The 16,347-nt window shown below is 34.5% G+C and overlaps 1 protein-coding gene across 5 annotated transcripts; it reads right to left on the reverse strand.

The window, feature by feature from the left end:
• Positions 1–434: 434 nt before the first annotated feature.
• Positions 435–16,211, reverse strand: ATJ1 (DNAJ heat shock family protein). Of its 5 annotated transcripts, none has more exons than XM_086435195.1 (20): positions 15,901–16,211; positions 15,711–15,822; positions 15,048–15,140; positions 14,831–14,922; positions 12,734–12,817; positions 12,535–12,573; positions 12,196–12,306; positions 12,044–12,085; positions 11,858–11,945; positions 11,627–11,691; positions 11,399–11,461; positions 11,258–11,330; positions 10,200–10,291; positions 9,001–9,072; positions 8,116–8,172; positions 5,243–5,291; positions 5,055–5,127; positions 1,460–1,549; positions 813–834; positions 435–719 (listed from the first exon to the last, which is right to left on the reverse strand). In XM_086435195.1, exons 1-20 carry the CDS (start codon positions 15,955–15,957, stop codon positions 690–692), a joined length of 1,404 nt encoding a protein of 467 aa, XP_086291321.1. In that variant the 5' UTR covers positions 15,958–16,211; the 3' UTR covers positions 435–689. The 5 variants fall into 5 exon arrangements, with proteins under 5 accessions (XP_086291321.1, XP_086291323.1, XP_086291319.1 ...); XM_086435197.1 differs by having other exon boundaries at positions 813–870; positions 15,901–16,210; XM_086435193.1 differs by having other exon boundaries at positions 435–834; positions 15,901–16,209.
• Between the last annotated feature and the right edge of the window lie 136 nt (positions 16,212–16,347).

The following is a 16,347-nucleotide window of genomic DNA, read 5'->3' on the forward strand; positions in this document are numbered from 1 at the left end:
AAAAACACTTGCGAGTCCAAAATAGAAGGAATCAGACCTTTGGAAATAAAAACATAATGACACCCTTGTTCAAAGCACTTCCTAAAGTAAGGGGCATGTTGACTTCACATCACCATCTTTTTCAGTCATTTTAGGACTCCAGACTCAATGGCATAAACTAGACACGAGGATCATTGCAGACCTTAATCCAATACCTTGTGAGCTGACGACAATCATTCACCACCTACCACAAAAGGCTCTATCTAGAATGTAATTAGTGCTAGTACTTTATTAAATCGTTGTGGATACGTAAGTATAGATCTACTATGTGCTCGATTATTGCCAATGGAACCAGTGATATCATGTAAATCTAGTGGAAGAAAGTTATGGCAAATGAGCAGATAAATGGGAAAGATAGTGAGTATGGCAAATGCGAGGAGAAATAGAGCACAGAATTAAATGCTAAGAAATTCATTATGTTATTTGGAAACAACCAGTACTATACAAAAAACAATATCATTGATACACAATGTAAAATTCCATTAAACCTCAGCCAGAAGTGATTATTTCAATGGAAGGTAGCAGATTATATAAACGAAGAAAAATATATGGACAGTTTGTATGTAAAGCTCAATACCTTCCAGGAATTTTCTCAAAAACAAAATTTTGATAAGAAATGAAGATCAAGGAATCCCTCCAAATGACGGATGCTAGACCCAGATTCCTACATGATATGGTACCTAAAAGTTGAGACCTCAATCAATGCTTTTTCCCAGCACCAGGAGGAACAATAAGAAGAAAGTGACTTGAAGCATAAACTTTGGATCCGTTACCCGATCAACAATTTGCTGCCACCTGTAAGTTCAACCAGTAGATAGCTGCTGATAAAGCCTGTTATCCATTTCCGAGATATCGATTACAGATGGGAAAGTAAAACAATGAATTACTGATACATTTAAGAGTCCAACCAGATCATGTTAATCAAAATAAAAAAAAATCATTTGTATATATGTAAATATAATAGGTTTCTGCATAAAGGCTGTAACTTTTCTCAACATTTTAAAAATAACCACCTATGACCTTATGCAAACAATTATAACTCAGAATGGATGCAATTATATTTAAAAATTAAAAAAATTAAAAAAAAAAACAGCTGTTGACCCAACATTTCCACTCATTTGAACAGATCATAACATTGATCAAGAAGCAGACTGCTGCTTTTATCTATTCAAAAGGTCGACACTAAAAAATACTATTTCCTATTACTTGTAAAAAGACCACATGGATGTTGTGCTTGATAAATTTCAAGCAATTTATGGAGTATGGATCTTTTGATGCTGTCACGGAAAAAAGATCTTTCTAAAAGACAAAATAGTAGTTTAATTGTGATTTCTACATCCACCAAAATACTTAAAAACTTCATAAAATAGAGTGTTCTATAAGATAATTAATAGAACAGAAATATAATCAACAGACTAACCAGTTTTCTCCATTCGAAGCTCTATGTTCAGGATTACACTCCTCCTTACCAAATTCTTCCAACAGGGCATGCTGGCGTTCATTTAACGAACTGAAAAAAGAAAACCACAAATGAGATCATTCAAGTTTCTCCTCCTTATTGAACTGCAGGTCAACTCTTGAATCACAAAATTAAAAAACCATTTAGCAAAAAAAAAATTATTCAGTTGAAAAACATTATGATAGGCCTCATTCATATTCTTGATATCTAAAGTCGATTCTTCCAGTTTCTGTAATGATCAACAGGGGCGGAGCCAGGATTTTCTTGCTGTAGGGGCAAACTATGGTTAGTTGTATAGTTGAAGAACTTGAAGATGAATGGTTTTAGGGAGAAATTCAGAGGTTTTTGGTTAGAAGTTGAAGAAAAGGATATTTAGGTCATTTTCAATTAGTATATGAGAAGGCCCGATCAGGAGGCAATGTCATCAACAAAAAATTGGAAGGGGGGGGGGGCAAAAATTGGAGGGAGGTGAGGGTGTGGGGGCAAATGGGGAGAGAGGTGAGGGAGTGGGGACAAATGGGGCATGTAATTAGTTGAAAATATAAGGGTATCTCAAAAGTTCTGTGGGGGCAATTGCCCCCACCAGTTCCTTACAAGCTCCGCCCCTGATGGTCAACGTAGTTGAAAAAATCCAAGCTGAAATCAGTAGCGCAATGAGACCAAGCTCTACACAGGATATATGCACTTGAGATGAGACAATGGGTAATGTTTAATTTAGGTGCATAAATTCATAAAAGTGAGAAAAAAAAAGGTAGCTGCGTTATATAATGCTAAATTATGAACTCGCGGGGGGTGGGGTGGAACAAGTGGTCTACAACCTACAGACACTATTTTTCCAAATATTTTTGGAAAAAAAATATTCCATTAATGTTTCATTTCCTTTTAATACTATGTCTTCTCACAACTCATATAATCTTAATCTTAGAATAAACAAAATACAACACCATCTATTCCTAAGATTATGATGATTCACAATTGTAATCCTTGTTTATTGTCATTTCCTAGAAATTTAATGCATATTTCCTGTACTTACCAGTGATTTTAATAATATTTTAAAAGGAAAATTTTCTATATCAAAGATTTCCTTTCCAAGAATGCAACACACTATCTAAAGGCATCAAAAAAATAACTACAATTTGTTCTTGTAAAGATATGAGTTAAGGTTTTTTTTTCAAAAACTAAAATTCATTTTCTTTACAAGTAATGAACTTTCAGAAGAGATGGTCCACTTTAAGCTCAAATACATAGTTTATATGAAAACTTGAAGAATTTCATATAATATCTATGAACCTTAAAAGGTAGTGAGACCTTCAACCATCTACAATATACGAAGAAACGGAAAACCAAATCGGTTTCAGATTCCCGCGAGTACTCGCTGGATAGAACCAAATCAGTTTTGGTTCCAATCAGCTCCTTTTAGAACCGACTCTATCACGTATAGAAAAAATGGATCATACACGAAAATTTTGGTTCTGGTTAAATGGGTACCCATTGACACCCCCCTATTAGGCACACCAAGGTATTAAAATTTCAATTTCAGTATCTATTTTGGTCAGCTTGGAAATGGAAATATTACATAGAAAAATTCCAATCAGTGTGGAAATTAATACAACTTTTATAGAAATGATGGAAAACTTGTTGAAATGATGGACATCAGGAAATTTCCCATCAAAATTTTAGGAAACAATGAAAGATCCATGAAAACACACTCATAACTCATCAAATTACAAGAACATACAGATGGTTGAAATAAAGATCAATAGTGATCCACTAATGCTGATGCAGAAACACTATATCCAACTAATTAAAACATGAATGATTGTGCATGCATGCTTAGTCTACGTGGTAATATGGTTAGAATACATCAAAATAATTAGCTATTGATACACGAATATTATGTGTAATTTGCAAGTCCCTAATAGAAGCAATTTATTCTTTTAACTATTTTTATAAATAATATCAATATTTAAAAATATTTTCAAAAAAAAAATATTGATGTTGATATTGCTTGATGAAACATTTCAACTGAAATCTAGTGCTTTTATACATAAAATTTTATTACTAAAATCGAAATTTATTATTCATCAAAATATTTCATGAAACTAACATTGATTTCCACTGATACATACAAAAAGAAATTGTCAATTGAATTTTTTGTCGAGCCTCATGGAATGACGGTTTTCAACATATTTTGCAAAAATATGTCAAAATTTAATTCCATTGCATCTATTAAGAATTCACTTAGATACGAGGGTCCCAGCTAGGGAAAACTCTTGTCTAAGAGGTGACTATGAAAAAGATTTAGCTAGAACATATAATAGGTCATCATCATGCATGCATGCCTTATCTGAAATATTGGGATTAGCAACATGAATCATATTTCCCAATTTACATCTATTGAGAGGTACATTTTTTATGTCAGAGCATGTCCAATAGCCTTACCATCTCAATCTGTTATAATTTTTTACCTTTCTCTCGCCTTTTTAGAACCTTCAACTTGCTCCAAAGCACTCTTTCTCAATGTTGTTAACATTCGTCTTCGTAGCACATGCCCAAACCATCTAAATTGACTTCCTTTATTTTATCTCATGCTGGAACTATTCCTAGATTCTCAAATGCACTCATTCAGATTTTGTCTCTTGATCTTTCCTAGTTATACCAATCATCCATCTCAACACTTACTTTTACTACACTCATTGTACTAAATTTTTGTTTCTCAACAGCCCAACAGTTTGCTCCATAACGCATAGGTGGTCTTGTGGCTGTCTTATAAAATTTCCATTGAGTTTGTTTGAAAAATGCAGGTCACACAATGGTCAAGCAGATCTCCACTTTAGTTTGATTAGTGGTCATTTTGGGTTATTTCTCACCAATCAATCTCAACCAATGTCACATGCATACAAGTGTTGATTAAAGTTGTAGTGTATATTATGCTCTTGCGCTACTCTTGTGTACCCCCTAATAAAGGAGTGACATGGTCTTCCCTATTACCATTAGTGTAAATTTCTCCAGAATTTACGTTACCTGCAATCCATTTGGGTTTAGTGAATCCTTGGTGATAGACTCATAGCAGACCATTCATCATTTTGTTATGCAATAAAGAGTATACCTTGCTCTCTCATTCTGCTAGATGAAAGTGAAGTTCTCAACTCATAGAATGTTTACATTTACAAAATTCACAGCTACTGGTGAAAAAATATATATTCTGAACCTGTTTAGGCCCCTTGAGTTTGTTTGATCTTAGAAAAAGAAATTCTTACAGGAAGAAAAACAAAAACTAATCCTCTGCATTAAGAATATGTTAAGAATCCATAGCAAACAAGAACCCCATTAATACTCATTACAGTGCAGTACATGAGTAATACTAATGCACCTTGAACTGGATAAGCATAAACAAATAAATCTCGATCACTTTTAGAAGAGTTTTCAATTCACAAATGATGAACGCTAAGATAGAAAAAGAAAACACAAACATAATCACGTAAAGATATTTCACTTATCAAGGTGTGCAGGGAAACTAAGGATGATTCATTACAGTGAAAATAAAATGGCTTACGTAGGGAATTTGATACGGAATCGCACGTATTGGTCACCAAAAGTTTCAATAAAACCACCTTGTTTTGGCAACCCTGATGCAATTACACAAAATAAATGGAAACAAATGCAATTACAAAAAATATTGTAATACAAATGGGCTAAAAAAGGTCACAGTTTGAAATTAAGCAAAAATATATAATATTATACCTCTGCCTCTTAGCACTAAACGGTGTCCTGGCTGAACCCCCTTTGGTATCTGAGAGGAGCATAAATAGGCAGAAGAAAAGATGGAAGATTAAAGGAAAGCACCAGAATGGTAAGAAGAGGAAAAAAACTCAAGCATGGGATTTTCAATTTTATAAGTCATCAAATCAGAAGAATGGAATCACTTGTCACTGAAACAAAACATCTGAAGTAAGTGACAGAGTTTGACAAATTCAATCTTGGATGCTTGAAGCTGCAAAGAGAATATCCATGAAACAGCATCACCATTTTTATTATAATATTATATAAGTGGAAATAGTATTAGTCATACAATTGATGAAATTAGGAACAATTCATCACATTGATTGTGGAGATATGAGCCACTATCATGTTCCTAATAAATAGTGAAGTATGTTTCCTACTATAGGAATAGCTTGTTTATATGGGGCAAGCAAATGTACTATTCATTCCACGTATACGTTAGTAATTATCCTATAGGGCTTACTCCTATTAGAGTCTTTCCAATTCCTAAAATATTTCCTTAAATGTTTATAGAAGAATATTACGGATCGCTTAATATGAGACCCTTGTTTTTTGAATATTTATATTCTTGTAAAGTGATTGCATCGACTTCGTTTGTTCACATTATCGGATTGGAAAGGTTATTTAGTGAAAGAAGATTGCTTGGTGGGTGGGAGGGAGGGTTACCCACTCATGGAATTTAGGTTTTGCAAGAAACATAACTGAAAAGGAGATGGAATTGATCTCCTCACTCTTGTTCAAACTAAATCAGGAATTCTCTCTCTTCAAATGAGGATAGGAAAGTACAGAGATGATATCACAAAGAATCCTCTACAGAGCAGCATCCTTTTTCAAGGTTCATAGGGTAATTCCCCAAGCAAATCTAGCTCGTACCATGCGGGGTTCTCAGGTTCCATCAATGTAGCCTTTTTCATGTAGAAGGTAAGATTGGAAAAGATATAACAACTTATCACTTCATTAGTTGGAAAAAGACTATAGCTAACTCTAGTGCCGTGTGCTAAAGATGGGGAATCAGTTGATCCTTTGCTGCTTCATTAGGTATTTCATGTTTTTATTAGTGATGCATAGGAGTTTATGGATCTCTTTCTCAGTTTGACCGCAAGAACATTCTCTTCAGGTGGTTGGGTTATATTGGCATTACTTGCTTTCGTGGTTTGTTGGGCATTTGGAAACAATGGAATAGCAAGTTATTCTATATGGGTAATCATTGATCATTTCTTTGGTCTCACTTTGTAGTCCTTCAGAATTTCAGTTGGGTGGACCCAAGCTCGGTCAAGTCTCTCTTTCAATGTTGGATCAATCTTTATTCTCTGAGAGAAAGAAAATCCTATGGAGTTTTCTCCCCTCTGCAGTGTGCCAGGGGATTTGTTGGAGAGGAACAGGAGAGTTTTCCAAGGAGTGGAATCCTCATCTCAGGAGCTCATAATTAATATTCCAGGGCTGTTACTTTTTTTATGTAAACTCTTTTTAGAGTTCAAGGAGTTTGTCATTAGGTGGGAGTTTTTGTGTACGAGTAAGTTTTTCTTTCGCTTTCCTTATTTTAAGGTCGGTCAACTTTTTCTTTGAATAAATTTATAACAAAAATATGTTAAGTCTGATTTTGTGAAGTATTTTGTGGAAGATGAGATACAATTATATATGGGCCTGGATAGATTTCTTTTTTCTATTCTGTTTTTATTGTATAGCCAATCAGGGTCTTCATGTCCATCTAGGTTGTATAATTCAAAGGGGATTTGTCCCCTTTTTAGTACAAAAAGTTACTTATAGAATAAATGATATAGTAAGTGCAGTGAGAAGACCATTCAATCAAAGGCAAATTCTAGTTTGCTCATTTTGGGTGACATGTACCCTATCGAAAATTTCTGAAGACCTACAACAACAATTTCTACAATTCTGTTGACATCTGTAAGTTAGGGTGTCAAAAGGTGGCCTCAAGTACAGTGGCAGGATTAATGACGAGATTCTAGTTTTTTAAGCTTGGTTGTGGTGTTTATTTTTTAAGTAAATTGGTCCATATATGTGAACACGGAGAGTGGATGGGCCTTCTGAAACAGTTCTGAATGCAATGAGAGGTTCTGATTATATAATAGACTTTTAAGGTTTTTTATATTTCCCCAAGTCTGGAGTGTTCTTTAAGAGTCACCCTTTCAGTAGCAGGTTTTCTCCTCTGAACGACCCAAAAGATGTGGGGAAATAACTTTTTTGCATTGGCAACCTGGCTTCATAATCTAGACAGGTTGAAGGTTTTCCTTGGATAAAGGTCAGAAATAAGTTATTATTATGTAATGTTCCTAGAGTTTTAAGTATTTATTAATTTTACTTAACATTTACATGATTCTAAAGAAAAATTATTTATTAAGACACATTTTTCTTTTATCTTATTGTTCTACTTAGTTTAGTCACCAACATGTCAGATCCAGTCTGACAAAGTGTTTGTGTTGACACTGACAGCTACAAGTAACAAGACAACAATCTCAGATAAATGTTCTGGGGCTACTTCTTTTCATGATAAAGGAACAAGAGAATCTTTAAAGGGGTGGCTACTTCTTTTCATGATTTGGTCTTAAATGTTCTGGGGCTGCTATGCCTTTGGTGCAAGCTATGTCCGGAGTTTAAGGGTATATTTTTTGAGGACTTCATTTTTAGATGGGAGTCTCTTTGTAACAGTTAGGCAGTTAGCTTTTAGTCTTCTTTCGGTTGGTCATCTCGACAGCCGGTTGTATTTGCTTTTTTCCTTTCTTCTTAATAAATTTACACTTATAAAAAAAAATGGAAGGAAATGAACATATATTATCAAGTTTGCAAACAAGAAAACAGAGAGACAAAAATGATACTTTTACTTGCATCTTCCCAGACAAGGTTGGTACGTCAACCTTACCACCAAGAATGGCCTGCAAGTACATAAACAGAATCCATCAAACTCAACTAATACACTTTGCTCATCAAATTCATTCATATATAAAGAAAACGATGGACAGATGGTTATTATATCCATATCTATACACTTGCTAAAGTCCTTAAATGACACAAATTACTAATTCTATGCAATATCATGGACTTCATATCCCATCCCTCCATGGATCTTGGAGACTAAAATTGATCTCATCAAAGATTTAATAGGAGCTCGTGATTCATGCCAAAAGTTCTGCATTGTGCTACTGAGCATATTTTTAGTACCCAAAGAGGGTGTATGAACATCCTTTACTTAGTACATAGATTTAATAAACAAGACAGCATAGTTGAAATAGTATGTAAGCCCTTCAGAAAACCAGGAAAAAAAATCAACAATCTAAGAAGCAACACAAGGGCATGTCTAACATCCCATGATCTAAGAGACAACTGAAACCATTTGACTTTTAAGATATTCCAAAGCATGAAAAAACAGTACAGGTTTAAGTTAAAGAATTCAAAAACAAATGACCACCACATACTCAGATTGAGTTTTACCCAAAAAATGATAATTTTCTCTGTTTAGAGCAAAAAAATAAAATATTTGCAGCATGCTGTAAAAGGTTATCTAGTTTTAAATTTGGAATGCAAACAAAGACCAAAGAGTGAGTGATAATGTAAATTCATCAAATAGCAAATTGAGTGTGGGTGGGTGGGGGGGGGGGGGGGTGGGGTGCGGAATTTGGGTACTGAATAACAGATTCTTGGATTTCTTAAATCCAAAATCTCAAAAAATGTAGCAGATAACCATGTAAGGAATTAATACCCACTTGAGTAAAACTAATATGAGTATCCACGTAAATGTCTGCACCGTCTCTTTGGAAAATAGGATCCTTCCCAACCTGTAAAGGAAGATAAAGTTAAAGAAAGCAAATAAATAAATAAGTGCCAGCATCCAAAAATTAATAAAACATTAGCATTGTCTTTAGGGTTTCTTTAGCAACTTTAGGTCTTTCCCCCACCAAAATCAAGTCTTTTTGGGAGGTCAACTCGTCCTCTGGTATTCTATAAAAATATTTCTTTACCCATTAAAGAAAAAACATGTAGTGACACATGGCACACCCTGATATACATCCTAGCATAAGGTGTCGTGGAAAAGAAATGACTTTTGAAAGTGTTGGTGCAATCTATCCTCCACACACCGATGTATTAAGTTGTTAAGCATAACAGTCTAATATTAGATATCTCCTTTTATAAGTAATAGTGTATAGAAAAATTGTATTTTACTTTTCGTATATTTCTTTCCCTTTTTTTAAATATTATATTCTAATACATGTGCACGAATGCGTTGAAGTTTTCAGCTTCTCAAAGGTGTCATGTCAGATAACGGCACACATGATCATGTTCTTGTAAAATAGATATGAAAAAATGAATGGAATAGTTAACCAAAATCAAACATGATATACAAATAAATTATTTCCACTCAATATTTTGTTTACAAAAGCCTTCAAGCAATTGGAATGGACTAGTATTGAGCTATTCTGGTCCAAGACACCAAAATCGCATGGAAAAGGGACCCTTAGCTTATTGGTTAGAAGATTTCACTTAGATTTGATATCACAGTTTATTTGAAGTATGAGAACAGGATTTGAACCAAGGTCAGTGGTACCAACAAAGGTAATGGCAAGTCTTGAAAGTTGAAACCACATTGGTGATAACACAAGTGGTTAACTTCTCATTAGGTTTACTAGAGACAAAAATAAAGACTCAATTTTGTGGGAAAATGAAGAATTTGATACAAGGACTGATATATTATGTATATTGAACAAAATAAGACAGACCTTTAAAACGCTAAGATGCCACTTCAAATTAAATATGTTGCAAAGGGCCTCAATAAAGAGCCAAGATCAAAGTTAAAATTCCGCCATACTAAGGTGTTAATATGAAGTTGTAAATGAAACAGGTAATCATACAATAATATCCAATTGTGATAAAAACTGACAAGTAAAACATAGAATAGAAATTACACCTCAAGTATTATGTGTAAATTTCCGGGATGAACTCCTCGTCCTCCACTATTGCCAGCCTTAGGTACACGGATGGTATCTCCAGATTCAACACCTAAACCATCAGAAATTTCTTTCACATTAATCAATCATATTAAGAGTTTAGTTGGTTTGTTAACCTTATATCAAGATTAAAAGAAATCTTTTTAATTTGTTTTATTATGATAAAATTCATATTTAAGAAATTATGGAAGATAATAAGCAATATAAAGAAATTGAAAGTACAGCAATGTAGGTCACCCTATTTAATAGACTAGAATTCAATATAGGCAGCCAATCAAAATAACGATAGCTAGTCCATTATTGAGGATATAGGGGAGGAAGACCTCAAAGATCCAGAGTTACACATGTAGATCTCGAGATGAGTCACACACAACTCAACATACTACCACCCAGATTTTTCGAATAAGAGGAGTCAGTCTACTCAGACAAATAAAGCTCCAGACAAATTTGCAGCTGTATTCTCAAGCCCTCGTGTGAACATCTCCTGGTACTTAGAGCCAACTTAAATAGAGGTTTGGTCTACTCCAATTTTTCAAGCCAACTACTAAAAAACTTGCTGGAACACCTTAAAGGACATCGACTTGCTTAGCATCTACTTGGATCATAATCAAATTACATGTTAAAAGACCTCCACATATACAAAGCAATTGGTCTATCCTTATTCACAACTAAAAGCCAAAAAACAAAAACAAAAACAAAAAAGTTGGGTTAATCTTTTTTTGATGTCATCTTTTGGAGTACTTCATCTTTGAGTATTTTCTTTGAAAGTGGAATCTCGTCTGCAACAAAGCTAACAGCATCTCAGGTTTTTTTTGCTTTGCTGTAGGGTTTTGCTTCTCCCTGTTTTTCTTTTTTTCTACTTGTATTAGTTAGTCTGCTAGACTTCCTATCTTTTGATGTTTAATACAATTTTATCTATATTAAAGAAATCTAGAAGGTCTTCGTAAATGAAGATGTCCAACTTAGATGTATAACTTCATAATCCCAGTTCATGTGGCAATGGGAAGAGGAAACTAACCTGCTGGGATTGTAATTTTAACCTCTTTTACACCTTTAACCACTCCAGTTCCTCTGCATTCTATACACTTTTCCTGTATGAAGATAGATCATTAAAGATCACAATCAAGAAATTAAGTGCTTCAGAGCATCTGTACCACACCTTAATAATTCGGCCAAATCCTTTACAAGTACTGCATGTTGATGTGAATGGGGGAATTGTAACCTGAATGAACATTTGAAGACATTAAGAAGTAAACAAAATTGAACTTAATAAACATCTCCTGTGTTCATAATTAGCAGCAAAAAGTTCATTTCTCTCAAAGTGAATCCTTCTAGAAGGATTAACTTAGTCACAAATCATTACCATCGAGGATATTGAAATACTTACTCTTCCAATGCCTTTGCAAGTTGGACACACTTTCGGCTTTGCAGAAATTGGATGGCCATGTCCATCTACATAACGAAATGGTCAAAATAGGAAGAAACCAATGTCCATGAAGTATATGAATATTGCTATGAACTATGAAATATGGGATAGTAATCAAAGGAAACCCTCATTTTATTTCGGTGCAATATCACAAAAAGAATATGAAACTAAAATGTATCAGCCTTTACTCACCGCAGGAATCACAAATAACACGCGCATCAAAAGTTAGATGCTTTAGGCAGCCGTTAGCAGCTTCAGAAAAAGAGAGTGCTAGCTCAACCTATATTAAAAAAAATAAAATAAAATAAAAACTAAGCCTTCGGACATGGGAAAACAACCATAGATTACTTTCATGGTCTTGAAACAAAAGAGCTTTACCCGTATATCAGGTGCAAATTCGTCTGTCTCATGTTCAAAGATCTGAGCAAGCATCGACAGACCTTAGTTTAAAGTAGTCTTCATATGTAAAATTACATGAAAATAGCCAAGAGTGCCAACATGAAAATGAAATCAAGATAGCTAGAAGATACCTCAGAGAAAATTTTGTGAAATTTATTGGAGAAATGGTCTTGATAAGTATCACTAAATTCCTCTTCTTCTCTAGTAGCATATTCACTTTGTGCATAACCTCTTGTGCGCTCCTTCAATGGACATAATCACATTAAGAAATAGAAGAGAATTCTGTCAGTTGTGAAATCTTTGCATATAAGAGTCAGATTCTGAGATACAGAATTTTTATTACTAATTAAGATTCACTAGTACATAGAGAAGGTTAACAAATAAGACCATATTAACAGCAAATTCAAACCAAGAAAAGCAACTGAACCTAAAACAACTTGCAAACAAGTTGCGAGAAATGATGTTGTTACCCTATCATATTGAGCTCTCTTGTCAGAATCTCGCAAAGTCTGGAATATACCTTCGACAAGAAAGAGAAATAACTAAATTATCAAACTAAGCATATTACAAATTAAAGCTTCGCAAAAATTCAAGAATTGTGATATCTAATTGAATAAACTAATAATGAATTAAATAAGCACAAAATAAATAGCTACCCCAAGCACAAACCTCGTAAGCATCTCTTATCTCTTGGAACTTCCTCTTTGCTGCAGGACCATTCTTATTTGCATCTGGATGGTATTTCTTGGCAAGCTGCATAGTGTTAAAAGATTAATACCTTAACAAAATTAATATATAAATAAAAAATAAAAAATACGGTAGATAAAAAGACATGAAAGCATATAGTTCATCATTCCACATGGACATCACTAAAAATAATGCCCACACTAGTCAGCAAGCTTGTGGTTTTTTCTCCTCACAAAATCATACAACCAATTCAACAGTAGAACATGGAAAATGATTCATAAATCATTGACGCAAAGATTCATGGAAGGGTGGATGAAGAGGCCCACCATAAACATTGTACCAAACACAAGCAAACTAGCACCTAAACAGGCTTACAATGACCAAATTACCAAAATTAGTACCTCAGTGAAGTATGACCTCCCACCAAAATACAAAATCCGCAAAGAAGGACCCCATATATTCTTTACAGACCAGTAGATCAGAAGGGTTTGAATGATCGCAGAAAATTCATTTTCAAAGGAATATGGATTCCTTGGGAAAATGAGAGTTGGTTTTTAATTTTGGGGATGGGGGTAATCGTGAAAGAATAAAATTAGGAGGTGGGAAAATCACATTCCTAGGGGATGGGGTGGGAAATCATTTTCCCGTGCGAGGGGAATTGTTTTGGGTGGGGAAATGGTTTTCCAAGAAAAATGTGAACCATACAACTGGAATTACATTTTCCAAGTAAACCATTTCCCGCCCAATTTCCATGGGCAATCACAGAAACCCAAAGTGTTTTAGCACTAATGATGATCTCCTGCACCATAACTTTATTTCATTTCCTTCCAGATACCCTAGCAAATCGCGAAAGGTAATTATCTCCACATAATTCTACCTCTCAAGACAAACTTTGTTTGCCAACTGTAGAATAAGGAAAAAATGGATTTCAGAAAAAACAGTTCATGCCAAAAAAATTGAAGGAACTATGCCCATATTTCTGATACCAGGCTAACAATGTATTAAGAGATGGTTAACAATGTATTAAGAGATGGTTAACTGTTTTTGGCTAGCTATGTACAATAGCAGAAATCCACAACAATAACTCTATAAGATCTAAAGTGAGCAACTGTCAATATTTTGTCCATAGCCATGGTCCAAAGAAAAAAAAAAAAAAAAAGCAACCCTTGAGGGAATCTTTTCCCCCCAACTCAAAGAGGCAGGAAAGAAGGGAGACACATTTAGACAAACATATGACAATGATTTGACGGTAAAATATACATCCTGAGTCCACTTCCACACTAGTTTATCCTCAATTATTGGGAAATGGAAATGTTTTGGATAATGTTCATGGACAAGTCTCTCATAAGCTTGTCTACTTACTTTAAAACTGAGTTTGGGACTGAGAAAAGAGGAAATGAAATATGCAGGAGTGCTTGATAGGGATCTCAATCAGGAATGTCTTGCCTCCTTTCGACAAGATGAATGGGGCCAAAATCTTAAGAACAAATAAAAATATATCAATTAATCAAATCTAATTGTCATAATAGGAATTGAAGGTTGATTTTGATAATCTTTTCCATCAAGAAATGCTAGACTCCCCTAATGATTCACTATGATGGAATCAACTGGAGAAATGTTTTAGCACTTTAAATGAACTCCCTCGAAGCATTCAAGTATCTCGAACCCCAACAAAGGTTTAACCCAAAACTTTGATGAACCAAAAAGGTTCCCCCATCTCATTAAACATCCAATATTCCAATCAACGTATTGAATGTTGTCCAACAAATAAGATTGCAATCTTATAGTAGGAAAAAAAGTAGGATATCAACAACATCAAAAATTTGTTAGACCTTTCAGAGCGACATAATAAATAATAGGTTTTCTGACAAGAACAATCCATGATAAACAGCAAGGTTACTGTTAGTATCCCCTTCCCTCTAAAGAAGAATATTAAAAATGTCACATTAAGTTATTGCATTATTCAAATTTAGCTCGAGCAGGTAAGGGTTGAAATGAAATACAAGACAAAAGTGTCTTAAATCTTAATGAACATTTGGATATGGTTGCAGATGTCATTGAACAAGAAAACATACGTACCGCATGAAATGCCTTCTTTATATCATCTCGACTGGCATCCTTATGGACACCTAGGATTTCATACAAGTCCTTTTCTTTTGAGTAACATATCCCTGGAAACAAAATGCAAGTAATTTAGTGGGAAATTGAGGGATGGAACATCAGAAGTGAAAAGACAAAAAGAAATTCCCCTGATAATCAAGCTAAGATAGCAAAAATAAGTTAAAAGGAGAACTACCTGTAGCATGAAAAGACCGATATATCAATGGTATTCTTGTCGTTGAAAATTTGGTCGGAATCCCCACAACATCAAAACTGCTACCATATAAAGCTGATAGAGGGGAAAAGAAAATTAGAAACAAATCTAAGGAAGGGGAAGGGAATAGTATAAACATGGTGTCTTAAAATCAAGGCCTTACTATACAGTTGATTTGGAGTTTAGTCTCGTTTGCAAAATTGTGATTACTTGGGTGGTTTGGAAAGAAAGAAACGCAAGAACTTTTAAAGGAAAGACTCACTCTACTCAAGAGTTGATTGTTTCAGTTCTTGGAATCTTTTTTTTTTTTTGTGCAAGTTAGTCAAAGAGTTCAAAGGAGTGTTTTGTGAGGACTTTTTGGTCCAGTCGGAGAATGTTTGTAACATTATAGCTCCCTAGTTTTCTTCTCATGTTTTCGTTGTTCTTGTTCTTCTTGCTTTTGGGGGGTCTCCTCGACCTTCTCTTTATTGTATTTTTCATTCTATCTATCAAAAAAAATAAAAAAAATCAAGAATTTATTTAACTATATTTGAGAAAAGTATAGGGCAGCATTGTCCCATTGTTATAATTGGTTGATATATCAGCTCTACCTCTCTCACACCATTCCTTCCAATTCAATTTCCAAAAGAAAAAAAAAAAGCTTACTCTTTGCGTAAAATAATGTTCGCTGCAACAGCAAAAATCCACCATTCTTATCATGGTGATTGTAAGGGAACTCAGAGAGAGCGATCGAAGAAGACGGGAAATGCCGATGAAACTGCAAGAAATAGAGAATGTAAAATGAAATTTACAGCATAAAGAAAGTGACTTTGGTTAATGAGTTCTGGATTGTTACCTGTCGAGATAGAGACAGAGACTTGTGAGCAAACCCTAACCAACCAAATTTTCCCATTTACAACCTTAACAAGCTCTACGAACCACAGATCTTCTTCAGGATTCATTCCTTTGTGTCCATCGAATGAATTTGAACTTCGAGATGTTTTAAAGCTCGAAAAAGCTTTCCATCCAAAATTCCAAATGCAGGACTATATTCCGTGATGCCCAAGAAAAGAAGAATAATCGAACAGTTTTAACGAGAGAGAAATGGCGGGGAGAGACGGAGCGAGTCACGCAGTAAAACTAAAACCTTGGGGGTTTAGGGTAATATATGTTAGGTTTGTTGCACTGTTAGCTCTAATTCTCGTATCTGCACAGGTGGCCTTTTTCTACACGTGGCATGTATGGCCCTATGTTCAAATATGCCAGCCTATGTAACTCGATGTTTAAATGTCATTGACTGTCA

This window comes from Akebia trifoliata, chromosome 3 (genome assembly GCF_017979445.1).
Source record: "Akebia trifoliata isolate Shusen 1 chromosome 3, ASM1797944v1, whole genome shotgun sequence".
Lineage (NCBI taxonomy): Eukaryota > Viridiplantae > Streptophyta > Magnoliopsida > Ranunculales > Lardizabalaceae > Akebia > Akebia trifoliata.

Excerpts from the sequence above, each read along its gene's own strand:
- ATJ1 (XM_086435193.1), bottom strand. The coding sequence starts at position 15,957 with ATGGGAAAATTTGGTTGGTTAGGGTTTGCTCACAAGTCTCTGTCTCTA. Across the intron at positions 11,462-11,626 it reads CTTGCAAAGGCATTGGAAGA|GTTACAATTCCCCCATTCAC; the intron begins GTAAGTATTTCA and ends ATGTTCATTCAG. Across the intron at positions 5,128-5,242 it reads TTTAGTGCTAAGAGGCAGAG|GGTTGCCAAAACAAGGTGGT; the intron begins GTATAATATTAT and ends TAATTGCATCAG.